Raw genomic sequence first — 15,179 nt, forward strand, 5'->3', positions numbered from 1 at the left:
CGCACTGTTCGGGGGACAGAGCGCGCTGCGCATGCGCGATCCACCCACCCAAGTCTTTTCAGTCCTGACAGGAGTCAGCACACTAACAACCAAGGTGGAGTTCACTGGAAGGAAGATTTCTAACAAAGTCCCAGATGTTGTTTCCATGGAGAAACTCAAACTGAAATGCACTTTTACTCAGTTCTTTACAACACAGTCTCCAATAATACCCATTAATAATAAAACTAGGCTACCACCCTTAACTTAGGCATATAGCCTATAATTATTACTGTAAATATTTAATGAGCATCTCCTTGAAATCAATACGTCACCCTTTGGAAATAAAGATGTTTCTTAACCTCTCAATCTCCCTCTTAAAAAGGATTAGAACTGGTAGGCTATTATATCTTTTCATTTTGATTATCAATTAAATATCCTAAATTAAATCAATCTTTAGGCCTATTTGTGGCCTATTCATAACAAATGTCTCAGGACACTTTACAAAAAGCGGGTAAAAGACCTTACTCTTTGTTTTATTAGGTTACAAAAGAACAGGTAAAATATCTTAGTCATTGTTATATTATCTACAATGACCCAACATTAATCCATCATGAGCACAACACTGAGCAACATTTGGCAAAGTTACAGTGGCAAGAAAATAAAGCCTTTAAGAGGCAGAAACCTCAAACAGCTATCTGCCAAAACTGTGTTAGGCTCGTGAAGTGGGATAGATGGAGATGCAGGAAGAAGAAGATGGATAGAGACAAACAGAGCGAATGATTTCCTTTTTCTGGTTTATCGCTTTCTCTCAACATACTATTTAAACTTCCCCTGTTTGGAGGTTTTAATGGTCTTTATGTGCCTTTTTGTGTTTGTCTTGTATTTGCTTTGAGTTGAGCATCAGTGTCGTTATAAACAAGGGTTTTCCCTAAATGATCTGTCAAGTATAAATCAGCGCTGATTGGTTGCAGGGTCTCTGTGATTGTTTTTATACCTGTTTTGATATGAAAATGAGTATGAAGAATGAATAGGCCTATAACTGATTATGGTAGAGACAGAGATTGTGTTTAAGATGCTACAAGTACAGGAAAAGTTGACTTAGACTTCATCAGGCAAACAGAACATTTGCAAATCGAAAGACTTTAATCAGCAGAATGCTAATAAAAATAAATAAAATATTGTTGCTTTTGTCCAACCCGTAAACATCCATCAAATAAATATTTTGTTTTTACTTTGTTTAAAATGACTTGTGTAATATTTTAGGGTGAAGGCCAGATCATTTTCTTGTGGCATGAGCAGACCCATATTGACAGGAAACAAAACGATAAAGGGACGTGGAGGCCCCAGCTGGTTCGTATAGAAATGTGTATGTTTCTGAAATAGTCCTGTACCTTGTTGTGAAAGTATTTGCTCAGGCAGAGAGCAGCAAATAAGATGCCCTTAGGGAGAAAAAGGAATACATCCTCACTGTGCATTTTAGACAGTTATAGGGATGAATAAACATAGTGTCCCCTCTAATTAAAAAAAAAAAAGTCAGGACTGATCCTCTATCACAGAGAACATATGCTACATTATTATCCCAGCAAATCAACACCTAAGCCTCTTAATGATCTCTTAGAGGGGAGGCTTGTGATGAATTGAAATATGATGAAGCACTCCTGTAGGGCAGCGACACAACCTACTCATCCAAATCATACAGATTCCAAAGTTTTACCTGACAATGACAATATGACAAATATCTTAAGTTTATATTCACAAACCTAGTTTCAGCCAAAATAAGATTAAAATGCACTTGAACACCTGATTATTAAAATTAAGATAATAGCAAATTATTTCAAGTATATTTATCCCCAGTAATTGTCCACTTTTACTTGTTTTGAAAGTTTTTAGGAAGCTAAATGATAATAAACTAGCTTCCACTGTACTATCTTTAAAGCTAAGGCTTAAGGCAAACAGAGAAGAATAGAAGAGAGCAGGCATACACGGTTATAGCCTACAACAGCCATGGAGAGAGTACAGTTTTAGAAACACAGGGAGAAGTCAAATAAAATAATTTGACAGCAGGTTCAAAAACGAGCTGACACAGTGAATTAGGGAAAGATCCATGAGGAAAAATAATATAAGTGCAAATAATATTTGTAGACATTTTATACTAAGAGGAAACAATGAAAATGAAAAAGCAAAACACATTTGTGAATTAATTGTAAAACCTCAGGATAAACAGTGGCCCTGCTATGTGTACCTTGAAAGGGCCTGTTAGGAGGGAATGAGGAGCAAAGTGTAACAACAGCGCCCCCTTGTGCCTTAAGTAGGTTGTTACAGCTGAAGTGAACAGGAAGTGTATCTTAAATATCAGTCAGTAGGTGGCAGGCTTACGCTCTATATTTATCTGAAAGGCCCCTGCCCTGCTCAGTTAACTCTCTCCAATGGCCCTAAATCATTTAGACGGCACTCAAATGCTCCTTTTATCAGTTTTATTGAGTGGTTCACGTTTAAAAACAATGACAAAATCTGCAGTGATGTCCTCACAGTGGTTTTTTCAGCATTAACATTTTAGTGTTCTCAAAATATGATTAGCCTATTTCTGAATTTTCTACAGATAATTGTCCATCTTCATTACTCCTCGTCCTCCTCTGTGTACATGGAATCATCGTTGTCTGCACCTCCAGCAAATCCCACAGTCATTCGAGAGTCATTACCGATCATAACATAGTTAGCATTATTAATGTGAATATTTGGCTGCTGATGCCACCGAGCCTTGTCGTCCTGCTCAGGAGGCAAATCGGGATTCAGAAGAAGTTTTTGTTCCAGCAAAAGGTCGAGTTTTTCTTTTTCCAACAACTTTACCGCTTTACTTTCTTCAAGCAGCTGCTTTCGGTGCTGATTCGATTGCTGTAGCCTCTCCTGTTTCTTCTTCTGCATCTTCAGCGTCTGCTCCTCAGTCCACATCTTCCTCTGTCTTTTAATGACTGCTGGAGTCATGGCCTTTTTTACTCTTTTCTCAAAGTTCTTATTTTCCTCAAGAGTCGTTTTCGTGCGCAAAACTAAAGGTATGTCCTCTCTGGACATGAAGTTCTCCCGTGGAAGCACAGGGATCACGGTGTTGTACTTGTGTTTCTTGTGGATGGAGTTGATGAGGGCCGAGTCTGCCTCCACCTCCTTCATGGGAGTGTTGAAGTTGCGAGTGAGCAGCAGGAGAGTGAAGGCTGAGTTGTTGATGGCATCCTCCACACACCTCAAAGTGCTCTTTCCAGCGACGTCAAAGTCATCACAGAAAATTGCGCCATCAGAACCAGTGACTGTTTCCAGTTTTTCCTTCATGCTCTCAGCTACATCTTCATCCTCTGGTGCATGCAAGATAACGAATGCATAAAATGTTTCCTCTTCTTCATCCTCAGTACTATCACTCCTTTGCATAGCGTTTGCAGCTGCCATCTTTGGCAGGTTAATGTGTGTTGAAACAGGTAAATCTGATGTAGGTTCTGTGGTTGGTTTGGTGGTTTTGTTTGTAGTTGGCTGGATAAGAATGTCCAACTTCTTGCTCTCTGCAGCTGATTTGTCAACCTTTTTTGGATTTTGCTTTTCATCAAACACTGGATGATCAATAGATTTCAAGGTATCTGATTGTCCAGGAATTGGACCGGGGGAGTTTATTTTGGGTTCCTCTGATGTTTCTGGAGTTCTTTTGTCATCTTGAAAAGAGGCGGTTGTCGGTATACTGATCTCGAGATGAGTGGGGTATGAGGGCATGGAGCAGCTTGCCCTTAGTGGGCTGGGCAGATTGTGTCCGCTCTCTGACTGATCTTGAGAAGGACTCACTTTTAAAGCTGTGTTTGCTTCACTTAGACTTATAAGAGGATCACTGTTAGACTCCGAATCGGGCCCTGGAGCGGAGCATAGCCACTCTGCAAACTCAGGCCCACAGACCTCCTTAGCTTCATCTCTGAGCTGACAATACTCCAGATCGCCATTGCTGCTTGTCTTTTTGTCATCACTGGAAACGGCTCTCTTGTACGCCAGATTTCTCAGAAGTGTGTCACACAGCCTCTGTTCTGACAAAACCTTAAAAATACGTGCCAAAGCCGCCCAAGATTCTCCATTGAACCCTTTAGAATCACCACAGTGGACACTGAAATCTTCTAATTTACCTCCACTCAGCCGCCATTTTTCAGCCAGATGGTTAGCAAGGTGGTTTTCTCTGAGAGTCTGGAGTTTTTCCAGAGCCTGCGCCTCTCTCTTGAGAACGATCAGACACAAGGCGTGTATGATTTTATCTTCTGGAGACTCACCCAACTTGAATGTCAGGCTTAGCAGTCCCTCTGAAGGTGCTTTAACTAGAATGTCGAGGGCATCTCTTAGTCCTGTCCCCGGATTTTCTTGTCCTGTGTGACTCATTATTGGTTTTACTAAATAGTCAACCTTCAGTTTATTTTTTTATCAATGAAGCATATTTTTCTTCATTTCTTTAAATAACTGGAGTTGTTGAAGAGAGACGTGAATGTTGTCGTTGACAAAGTTGGTCTATAAAGAGATAAAAACAACAAAAATCTCGAGTTAAGTCTTCACATTACAACATGTTGGATCTTTTAGACTTTATCTCCATGTAAAATAAACATTGTAATGTTAAGAGCCAAAGTTCAATGTAATCCATTAAACCTTTTACTATATTTCCACTGAGAACAAATTGACCTTCAAACTTGTTTTCTGACACTAAATGGTAAAAAACAGAACTCACCCGCATGGAGTTCTAGGCACCATAACATTCAATGTAGCTTCCAGCTCAAATAAGGAAGTCCCTCTGTCTCTTTTTCCAGCTCAGCTCAGACAGCAGAAAACTGTTTGTCCTATCAGGAAGTTGTTTGTTAACTTTTGAGAGCGACCTTTGCACTACACAAGTGCAAGACATGAGTCTTATCAAACTTTTGATATCAACTTATTTTCTCTGTAGCCGTACCTCTCTTAGCTCTTGGCCTCTGCCACCTTGACTAAACTTTTACACAGCATAATGATGATGTCACAGGTTGTGAAGTAAGGGAGCCCAAGAAGGACAAAAGACAGAGGGAAGAAGGAGCATTCATGAAGAATAAAAACACAGCGTCCACGTAACCTGAGAAGACACATTTTTTAACAGATGCTACACATTATAACACTCACACAAATTGCTGCTGACCATTTTAACTTTATTACTTTTGTTTTAAATGATACATTCAAAACATCTTTGCAATCTGAGAGTAAACACTCCATAGTGATGAGAGTGGGACATTAAGCTTCTTGAGCACAATAGGAGTAGAAGAGAGAAAAATGTGGACTTTTCTCCCTCTCCGCTGAGAAGTAAGTGTATTTTTATCCACAGAGGAAACCTCCAACCCTGTATTTACCAGGGGTGGGGTCACAGCAGGCAGAGTGCAGGCCAACTTCAAATCTCTCAATACGCTGCAGACAGAGAGCCTCTCTGTTCTTAGTGCAGAGTTCAGTATATGTATACAGTGTGACCACTTCTGAGGGGTCACAGTTACTCTCTAAAGAGTGGTCTCTATGTCTGTTGAAGCTCTTCATATATGTACATGAATTAGAAATAACATATGACCATTCAGACCATTCAAGCTTTGTAGCATGTAGCTAGGAGCACCATTGCACTGTTATTATAAGCATAACCTAATCTGTACTACTCTACTACTCTGTATACTGTGCCAACAGTATACAGAGGGACATTTAGGGACTGTTAGAAATAAAGTAGGCCATTCATTCTACTGACAAATTTATTTTAGATAAGGTTTAAGACTCAGGCAATAAATAGAAATAGTGATTGACACTATTTTCTCCTATCAGAATCCTGTTCTAAATAAAAACTGAATCCTTTGAATGTCTGATTATTTAAAGGTGTTTTTGGTAAGAAATGCCTGAATGGCTTGGTGTTAAGACAATATGTTTGGTGTGTTGTTTTTTTTTACTCAATATTTAAAATAAACTGCAGAGATTATTGTGTGCTGTAAAGATGAACACACATTAGACATGAACACACATCACTACATATTTCATCAATGCTCTGTGACATTCACCAACCCTGTCCTGACTCATTTTTCTTAGAGCCGTGGTGAAACAGTGTGTTTGCTCCGTGTTAGGGGTCTGTGCTGCAGCTGCAGGAGAAACAGAAGCAAAAGTGATATGACATAACAAACCGTATTTTAACTCAAAAAGTATAATCGCACTGTAAATCATGTTTAAGTAATTTTCATTCAGCAAATATCAAAAGCACTTCATTTACCTGAAATGCTTGTTGCACTGCTTCAGATCTCAGAATATGATGGGTTACAAGAATACGTTTTAACACCCGTGGTCAGGTGAGGTGAAAGATTCTCCTTTTCACATTAAGAATTTCCCTCATGCCAAAGTTCTTACTTTGTCTTATTTGTCTGGACTGTCACATATTAAATTTAGCTGCTTTGAACTCTAGTGAATTTTGTCCTTATCTTTAAGCAAAGGCATCTTACATGTTCAGTCAGTCTTGTTGGTAACAGCAAGGCTGACCAGTAAACACATGTTTATATATGTAACCAGTTCTTGCACATGCCTGAAGTGTTAGAAAGAGACAAAAGAAGCCATTTAAAAGATTTGATTATGTATTTGTTGGCCAAAGAGTTTAACTAATTTGTACTAATTACCATCCAGTTTCCAAATCTGATGGATATCCACACTAACAGCTTTCTTATTGTACTTAAAAGTTTTTTTCCCCCCATTCAAAATCTTGAGGAAGACTTTCTTTTATGAAGTGGCTTCAATACATTTTGTTTTGCATTTCACAAGTTTGGCAATTTCCAAATCACCTTCTAATACTGACTTTAACATTGCCCCACAGTGACTTGAGATATGTCACACAGATTCAGCACTGTTGAGAGATTCTTTTATTCAAAGGTTGATGCTGTTATTTTTATTTTTTATTTTTTTTAAAAATTTTGGGGGGGGGGTTATAAATAAATACAAGTTAGGTAAGTGAAACATAAGAATCAAACCAGTAATTTTGGTCTGGTCTGGAATTTGGCATGATGTGCATGTTCTCTCTTAAACATACAATATGCAAGTAAATGCACTCATGAAGGAACTCCCACACAGCGAGACACACACACACACAGATCCACACAGCCCGAGGATCATCCTCAGTTGGTTACATAACGGGCTGCCAAACGTCCATCTTTATTGAGGTCACTTCCTTTAATGAGAGACACACTCTCCCAGCAGCTGTGTTAGTCAGCCTGGCTGTAAATTTGCCTTCACCTTCAGGGGAAAGCTTTAGTAAGAGGCTCTGTCAGCTCGGCAAACCTTAGCTCTTTTCAGATTCCGCGGTGTTTGGAGCGGATGCATTCTGACCTCTGCTTGGTTTTGAAATTGAAATGAAAATATTACAATGTTTAAAATGTGAACATGTGCAGCTCTGTCTTTACAAAATGCACAGATGGGTTTGTGTGAGCGCTTTCTGGCCGTGGGAGAGAGCGGGATACACAGAGGGGTCACGTATAAGAGGCTTTAGGGCAGACAAGTGAAAAGGAGGCCCTTTCTTGGACAGAGACTATGGATTAGGATGAAAGACATATGAGTGGGGGATGCTCTCTGTGTTTTATCTGTCTCACACGCTCGCTGCATACACATTCTGCATCATGTCTATACAAAACAGAAATAAATAAAGAAGAAGACACAAAGACGTGACACATCAGTAGACACAGGCAGGGGGAACAAGAAAGACAAAAAGATAAGATAGCGGATAAGATAGCAGGTCAGGGGCCGTAGGGGCAGAGCAAAAAATATGAGCGAAGACCTTGACAGATCGATCCCCTCTTTAGAATTCAGTTTGTGAGAGGCCGAGAGAGGCCACGCAACGCACTGCTCTTTTCCCAGCCACTTGATTCGTCACACATGCTAAGAGAATTTAACACACTCACTTCTGGCAGGCAAATGCTTCAAACACATGTACATGTGAAGAGATACACAGATACAAGGCCATGCACTCATTCAATCTGGCGTGCACGCCCACAGTTTGGCCTCTATTGAGACCCTGAATGAAACACCTGCACTTTAGGCCGCTGCACTCCTCCGCAGAGAAGTTTTAGCATTTTTCCTGCATTCTCTCCAGTTTTGCTGAGTGAACACAAAGCGGCATATAGCTTCAAAAATCTTACGAAACACAGAATTCTGTTCCGATAGACATCAGTCTATGTATATATAGCTTTAGGAAGCCCATATACATACACTGAGTCTAGTTCGATGCATGCATGTTCAGGTGTGTACCAAAGCAGAAATCACCCTCGTTATCACACACTGAGGATGTTGTTGACAAAGCAGGCCAACAGATCTGAGTTAATGTGACAGTTAACTAGCATTAATTCAGGAGCAAAGGTAAATGAAGCGGGCCTGCGGACACGACAGGGGAGTGCAGTGTGGATGGGAAGACGTGTGTACTGTACCACACTGGACCATGCTTGGCTGAGCATGTAGGCCATGCCAACAACAATGCATAATACAGCCTCTGGTGATGGGGGATGCATATGCACACACATACACACACACACACACACACACACACACACACACACACACACACACACACACACACACACACACACACACACACACACACATACACACACACACACACAAAACCCACTTCACCTAACACACACACACACACACACACACACACACACACAGACAAGCTCACACGCATGCACAGACATTGACGGTGATGGGGCATGGAGCAGTTTATGCTCATATCAAGAGAAAGTCTTTGATCAGTGTGACAGGAAGGGCACTCGCCCCAGAGGAATCAACTAACTCTTGCCTTGCAAAAGCACATCCACAATTAATCAGGCATGTTTGCATTTGCAACAGAAGGGAGAGAACTGTCTGATATTTTACTTCATTAATATGCTAAATGTATGAATATAATTTGTTCCAGTTCAACGTCCAGAGTAGCATGTCCGAGAGTGGCATGATAAAACCCTGAAGAGAAGAATGGCCAGAAATTCAGGTTGCATGTATAATCCTCTCAATTTAATAGGTTGTTAAGCTGCACAAGCAAATTACATGGCTTTTAAATTAGCACAAGCACCAGTTTCAGTGCGCACATACAAAAAATAAAATAATTTAAGCTTTGTTTTTCCTCCTGGCTTTGAGATTTATATCACGATGTAAGATCTTGAACTTGTTTATGCATTTTTAGTCTCAAGGTTTTTTTAAAAAAATTTTTACACTTTATTAAAGGTTCAGTTGGGATAAGATTTAATGGCATATAGTCTTTAAACATTCTGCCTGAAACCCTTTAAGCTGAACATAGATAATAGTATTGTTATCTATTAAGTAATATGTTATACTGAAAATGTTTTGTTCAAGTAATAGTTAACATTTTGTGAATTTTGTTTTCAACAGCGACGTTGCCACTTGGATTGAACAGAGGCGGTCGAGCTGTTTCCTGCTGCGTCCACTCTTGGCTGAAATAAGCTGATGTATCCCATATCTTAGCTAACGTATCCCAGCTAACGCATCCTAGCTAACAAATCATAGCTGTAGCTTCATATTTACTACACATCCGTAGGCTTTAAGTGTTATGGATAGAAAACACAAATAAGCAGACTTCCCAAAATTGTGTAGGCTAATAACAAATTTCAACACTTTTTTTTCCATATTCTCACAATTCACTGTTTTCAGAATCATTTCTGGCTATAGGCCTACAGAAAAATGTACATTATTTGATTTGATAAGTTATGTCTTGTTTTGGGTAGAAAGGTAAGTTAAAGTTTTGTTATCCACTTGTCCATAGATTTTTTTTTTAAAGAGGAGAACAGAAGAGACAGAATGGGAGTAGAGCAGAGGAGGGGAGGAGAGAAATTAAAACCAGCATTGTACTACACTAGAAAAATAAATGGAACCAATCTGGCAGCACTTGGTGTTAAGATAGCTGCCCGTCCAAAAACCTGTGCCCAATCCCCCATGTCACTTTTGTCCGTCTCCAAACCCTGCGGATGCTCGGCTTGTGTAGCAGATGCACATAACCAAAGGATGTGAGGCATGAAAGCAATGGGAAATTCATTACATATTCCTACCCCCCTCGGTTCACCATAATCACCACAATTAGCAGACATCTGCAGTGACTCCAAAGCTGGGAGTGTATTCAGGCAATCAGAGTGGCTTCAGCGACAGCACTGACTGCAGCCCCCTCTGTGATGGGCCTCATCCTGAAGGGAAGCATTCCATTAGAAACTCAGTGATTAATTGAGACGGAGAATTCGCTCCTGGCATCGAGCTAGAATGAAACCCGACGGGAGGCAGCCATGATGGCAGAGTTGTATGCAGGTTTGGTGGAGGTGGTCAGGAGTTACCAGGGATTGTGCCATATTGTTGATCATTTTGACACTCACACTGTGGCTTCATTTAGTTATGATACGATTACCAGGCGGCTATGGGAAGGCTTTCTGATCAAGTAAATAAATAACAGTGTGTGTCTTTGCAATGATTATCCAGATTTTATTACTACTTGGAGCCAAAAAGGCAATTTGTTGTGATCACTAGCATGTACATCCCATCCCCTTCATAAGCAAATTGCTAAAAGCACTACGCCCAAACATGTCCTTATGTGCACATTACTGTAACTTGTAGAAAAATTGATCTCAAATGGAAGATTAAATGGCTTAAACTATTCAGATTGAAATAGTTGTTTATTCACTTTCTTGCTGACTCTCTTCTGTCTGACATCTTTTTTTTATCTTATGACATTTTTTTTGTATTTGTGCAAAAAGTATACACACTGTGGATCCTAGATTCTTTTATAGTATCCTGTGAGGGGGCCAGGCAGGGAGTTTGTCTGCTCTTGGTTTAAAAAAATTAGATTTACACATATTAACTACACTTTCTTGATATTCTCTAAATAGGCCTATTTTGCTGATATTTTATCAATGAAATCAATTCAAATATTACTTTCTGACGGCAATGGAACCTGGGACCTAAGCTTTTAGATACAAGTAGGGGGGCTTTAACATAGATTATAAATACTATTGTTATTGGACGAAGCCAGAGTGACGTCATCTATCTATTACTGCTTTGGAAGTCCGTCTGTGGCAGTCGCCATGCTGGAAATGCTGTCTCAACCATACTTTCAGTCATTCCAACAACAGGCCAAGAGCTGGAACTGAGGCTGGTTTTAAACCCCTTGACAAACTGCACTCACATCAATGAAGTCACGCACCTCATTCTACATAACTCGTGTCCTTAATAAAATCAAAATAGCTGACTTGTAAAAAAATTCACCCCCAGCACAGTGTGCCGAATAATTGTAACAAAGAGTATAAATCATTTTACCTGCTCTTGTAAAGTGTCTTCAGATAACATTTGTTATTAGGTTGGTGCTATTTTTTTGTATCAGGCTGTAAACATATATATATATCCTGTAAAAACTGACATTTTTGAATGGGGTGTGTATGTGACTTCCAGGTCTCTTGCAGTAAGCCACAAGCTGACACTCAAGCAACTGCAGTTATTTGAACTTCGCATTGGCTTAATTTTTCAACACCATAGGTTGCCGCTTGGCCTTTAAGAAAAAAAAGGTTGGAAGACCAAGTATTAGTTCAGTCTTCAGTTTAGGTGAAGAACATTGTTCTTTTTCATGAAAATTGTGAAGTCCACCGATACATACATACATACATACATACATACATACATACATACATGGTATTAAAATTTGTTGTCAGAATCCAATATTCCTAATATGCTAACACAGCCGCAATGTGGATTTTGCTGCACTGCTGTTTTGTTGCAGTCTCAGTGCTATGCAAAGCTAACGGTTGTCTCTTTTTAGCAATATGAACCATTTGGTACATTTAAGCTTTTCAACCTTTAACAAGAAAGTGTACAAGCACATTGTAATTTGTTACTTGATAATACTCAGACTGGCTTCTGTAATATGTACTCCATCTGTAGAGAATGACAGCACGTTCAACAACTCATTACTGAAGCAGTTGGAGATGTCACTCTTACTAAGCACAGTATGGCACAGCCATGATTTTAAGCCTCAGCTTAATACGTTGTCATGGAAATCAACAGTACCACATCGGACACTTTCCACTGTGTTGAGTCCAGGACTGGCTTGTGTCTGTATCACACACATATAAGGACATGAGTGTAAATACACAAATCAGACTAGCTCACACAGGCTACACATGGAGCTTGTTATTAAAAAAATGAAACTTCTTACAAACTACATAGATAGATGTTTTCAAAATGATGAAAACACATTTTGTAGTTTACAAGATTAATTCTGAGATTTCATTTTCTACTCTTGAGTTAGCTGCATAACTAAAACGATTGATTAGCCCTAGTTAGACTGCCGTCTTAAGGATGGATATTTACGCCCCTGTGAGGTTTCGCCTTCAATCTGAATGTCATAGAGGCGTAATGGTGGAACGAAGCAATTCCCCCTATGTAATGTACCATCCTCGGAGGTAGTAACAGAGGCGTTACAGGGGCAAGATGGGATCAGCGGGGCCAGGCGGGGAGCGCAGCGCTGTGTGTTTGTGCATGCCTGACTGTGTGTGTACTTGGAGCTCCCGCTGTGCCGTGTTTTCACAATGCCTAAACGCAATGTGAATTCACAGATGGGACAAAAATATTACTCCATCACGAAATCAATATGTATTTACAACGACGGCTGAGTTTAGTTATGACCCTTTTGCGGAAATGCAATCTGAAAAGGGCTACTGTGGGCAGAAAGGGAACAAAAGCAATAAAACTCTAACCCTTATTTTTCCTTTTTGCATGACTGCTGTGGTCAAATTTGAAATGTTTATCCCTTATTGATGCAAAGGAGTGTTTACAGTTGCAAAGTGGCCTACAGTAGAGTCCTACTGGACTGGTCCATGGATTGACTCAGTTAAAGTGTATAAAACAAGATCAAAGGCTTTGCAGCTAAATCAATGTGTGTATTTATCCAAGGTGTTCAATAAAGAAGGTCTGTGAATTGGCTCTGTGATATCATATCATGCGAGGTCTTATGTTTGCAGACATTAGCCACTATAAACTAAGTGCTATGAACAACTGCTTTGGCAGCAATACTGCTGAGTGTACATATAAGCAAGGGCTACATTGTATTTCCTATAACTTAACTTTAAATTATAAGAAAAATCATGTTTTCTATTTCTTCAATTGTTGCAGACTTGCTTTAGATGACATCATTAAAAGGAAAAAAAATACTTAAGTTTTATAGATCAGATGAGCAAATCAGAACAATTTTTTAAAGTTGAGGAAACATATTTTTATTGATGATCTTTTCTTCATGTTATAATGCAGCATTTAAATTAATCCTTGAACAAATGCTTACGGGGTTTCTCGTCAGGAGATTAAAGGACAGTAAAGGTCATGACCTTTTCACTTTATAATACATCTTAAGTCTGGAGTAAACTATCAAATCACAGCTGAAACATTAATAACCTGTAGTGTTCAACTGGGGGGCAATTTAAAACATCAGCTTTTTACACCTGAAGTGGTTACTAGCAAAAAGTTGTTTTAAAGTCACAGATCTGTCATAAAGGCTGTCTTATCAGAAACTTGTACCAAGATCTTTAAACCCACAAAGAACCACATCGCCCTTCAATTAAAATGAAAACGGCGAATATGGAATTATAAGGTTTTCACATGATAGCAGTCACACAAACTCCCACACGGTTAGATTTGTGAAAGAGCTGTGATTGAAGCTGCAGCTAAATTAAGAGGAAAGAGAGATTAGAAGCTTAAAGGAAATCAAGCCAAGGCTGTTGCTCTCATTTGGATGTTTGAAATTAGACTCTATACTGAATAACTCTAGGTGCTTCACTTCTGAGAGCATCATTCCCCACCAGTTATGCAAATTAGCCTTCAAAATCATTCACACAATAATCAGATGATGCGAAGCTTTGTTGAGATCTAAGCATTCTGTTTTATCGGTTTAACGCAGACAAGAGCTGAACGTCTTCCAAAAAAGAGCTTATTTGTGGTCGACGGCCTCTTGGATGTCATAAAATTGTAGAGTCACAATGAAATGGGCGTGATCCTCCACTTGGTGCTTCCTTCCTTCCTTCCAGTCCAAGGGTCTGGGCCTAATAAAGGCCTGTGTGGTGCAGCACAGACGGACCGCCTTTCTGCTGTGTGGAGAAATGTGTTCAATCACCATGGCTACCGGTCAGACAAGAGCCCCCGCTGTGGTTATTAGGATTTCTCTGTCTGCTCACACACCGCCTCAGTATGCAGGTTAACAACTCACAGTCTTTTCTATAGAGGAGAATCAGTGTGCTTATCAGGTGCCTGCAGGTCAAGGGTGATTTAGTCAAATAACCCTTCAACAGAAGGAAGATTTGAGTGTTTAATTCAAAGCGTCATCTCCAGAAAATGGCTATAAATGGACTGTGATGGACTTTGCGGCCTCCTGACAGCAGCACTGATGTGAGAAGGGGAACATGAGAAAGCTTTGAGCGGTATTGATTCAGCCGAGTACTCTCGGAGCAAGTACGAGAGGATCTGAAGAGAGAATTATCCATGCACCATTTCCCCCCTTACTCCTGTGAGGAAATTTCTGCAGTTCCAGCTTTCTTGTAGCCTACATACAGCAGAAACATGCACACACACCCAGGACGACAGTGATACTCTTATGATGGGACACACAAAAGCAGGGACACACAAAGGCAAACACTCTTTTTTTGAGGATCGATGTTGCAGAATATTGATATTTGATATTTATAGTTGCTCCCTTCCATTTAATTAGTCTAGAGACCTTTTAACCTTAAAATATGAAAATCATAGAAAGAAAGGCATTTTTGGGGTCATTTTGAACACTAATAGTAACCAGAGACTCTATTGGGAACACAAGAGTGCTCCAATTTGACTATTGGTCTTTTATGAATAGTGTATTGGATAAATCATACAATGAAATCTGAAATTTCTGAGACACAGGGTATTGTCTGCATATGCCGCTGTGCCCTGAGTATTCTCCTCCTCCTCCTCCCCCCTTTCCACTCCCCACCCGGTTTCTTCTGAATAATACACGACAGCGCCCCCTCCCAGCTTGCCCTCTCGTCCAATTGCAGACGCGCATTTTATCAAGCTATCTCCTCTGAGCCTATCCCGGTCCTCCCGGTGATCCATGTAAACCGGGGGCCCTCCCCCATGTCTCTCAAACAGCGTAATGTGTG

At 40.0% G+C, this 15,179-nt stretch overlaps 1 protein-coding gene across 1 annotated transcript; it reads right to left on the reverse strand.

The window, feature by feature from the left end:
* Positions 1-2,438: 2,438 nt before the first annotated feature.
* ticam1 (TIR domain containing adaptor molecule 1) lies at positions 2,439-4,983 on the reverse strand. Its single transcript, XM_020633992.3, has 2 exons — positions 4,715-4,983; positions 2,439-4,500 (listed from the first exon to the last, which is right to left on the reverse strand). The coding sequence occupies exon 2, from the start codon at positions 4,372-4,374 to the stop codon at positions 2,596-2,598; it is 1,779 nt and encodes a 592-aa protein (XP_020489648.2). The 5' UTR covers positions 4,375-4,500; positions 4,715-4,983; the 3' UTR covers positions 2,439-2,595.
* Positions 4,984-15,179: the final 10,196 nt, after the last annotated feature.

This window comes from Labrus bergylta, chromosome 4 (genome assembly GCF_963930695.1).
Source record: "Labrus bergylta chromosome 4, fLabBer1.1, whole genome shotgun sequence".
NCBI classification, from domain to species: Eukaryota; Metazoa; Chordata; class Actinopteri; order Labriformes; family Labridae; genus Labrus; species Labrus bergylta.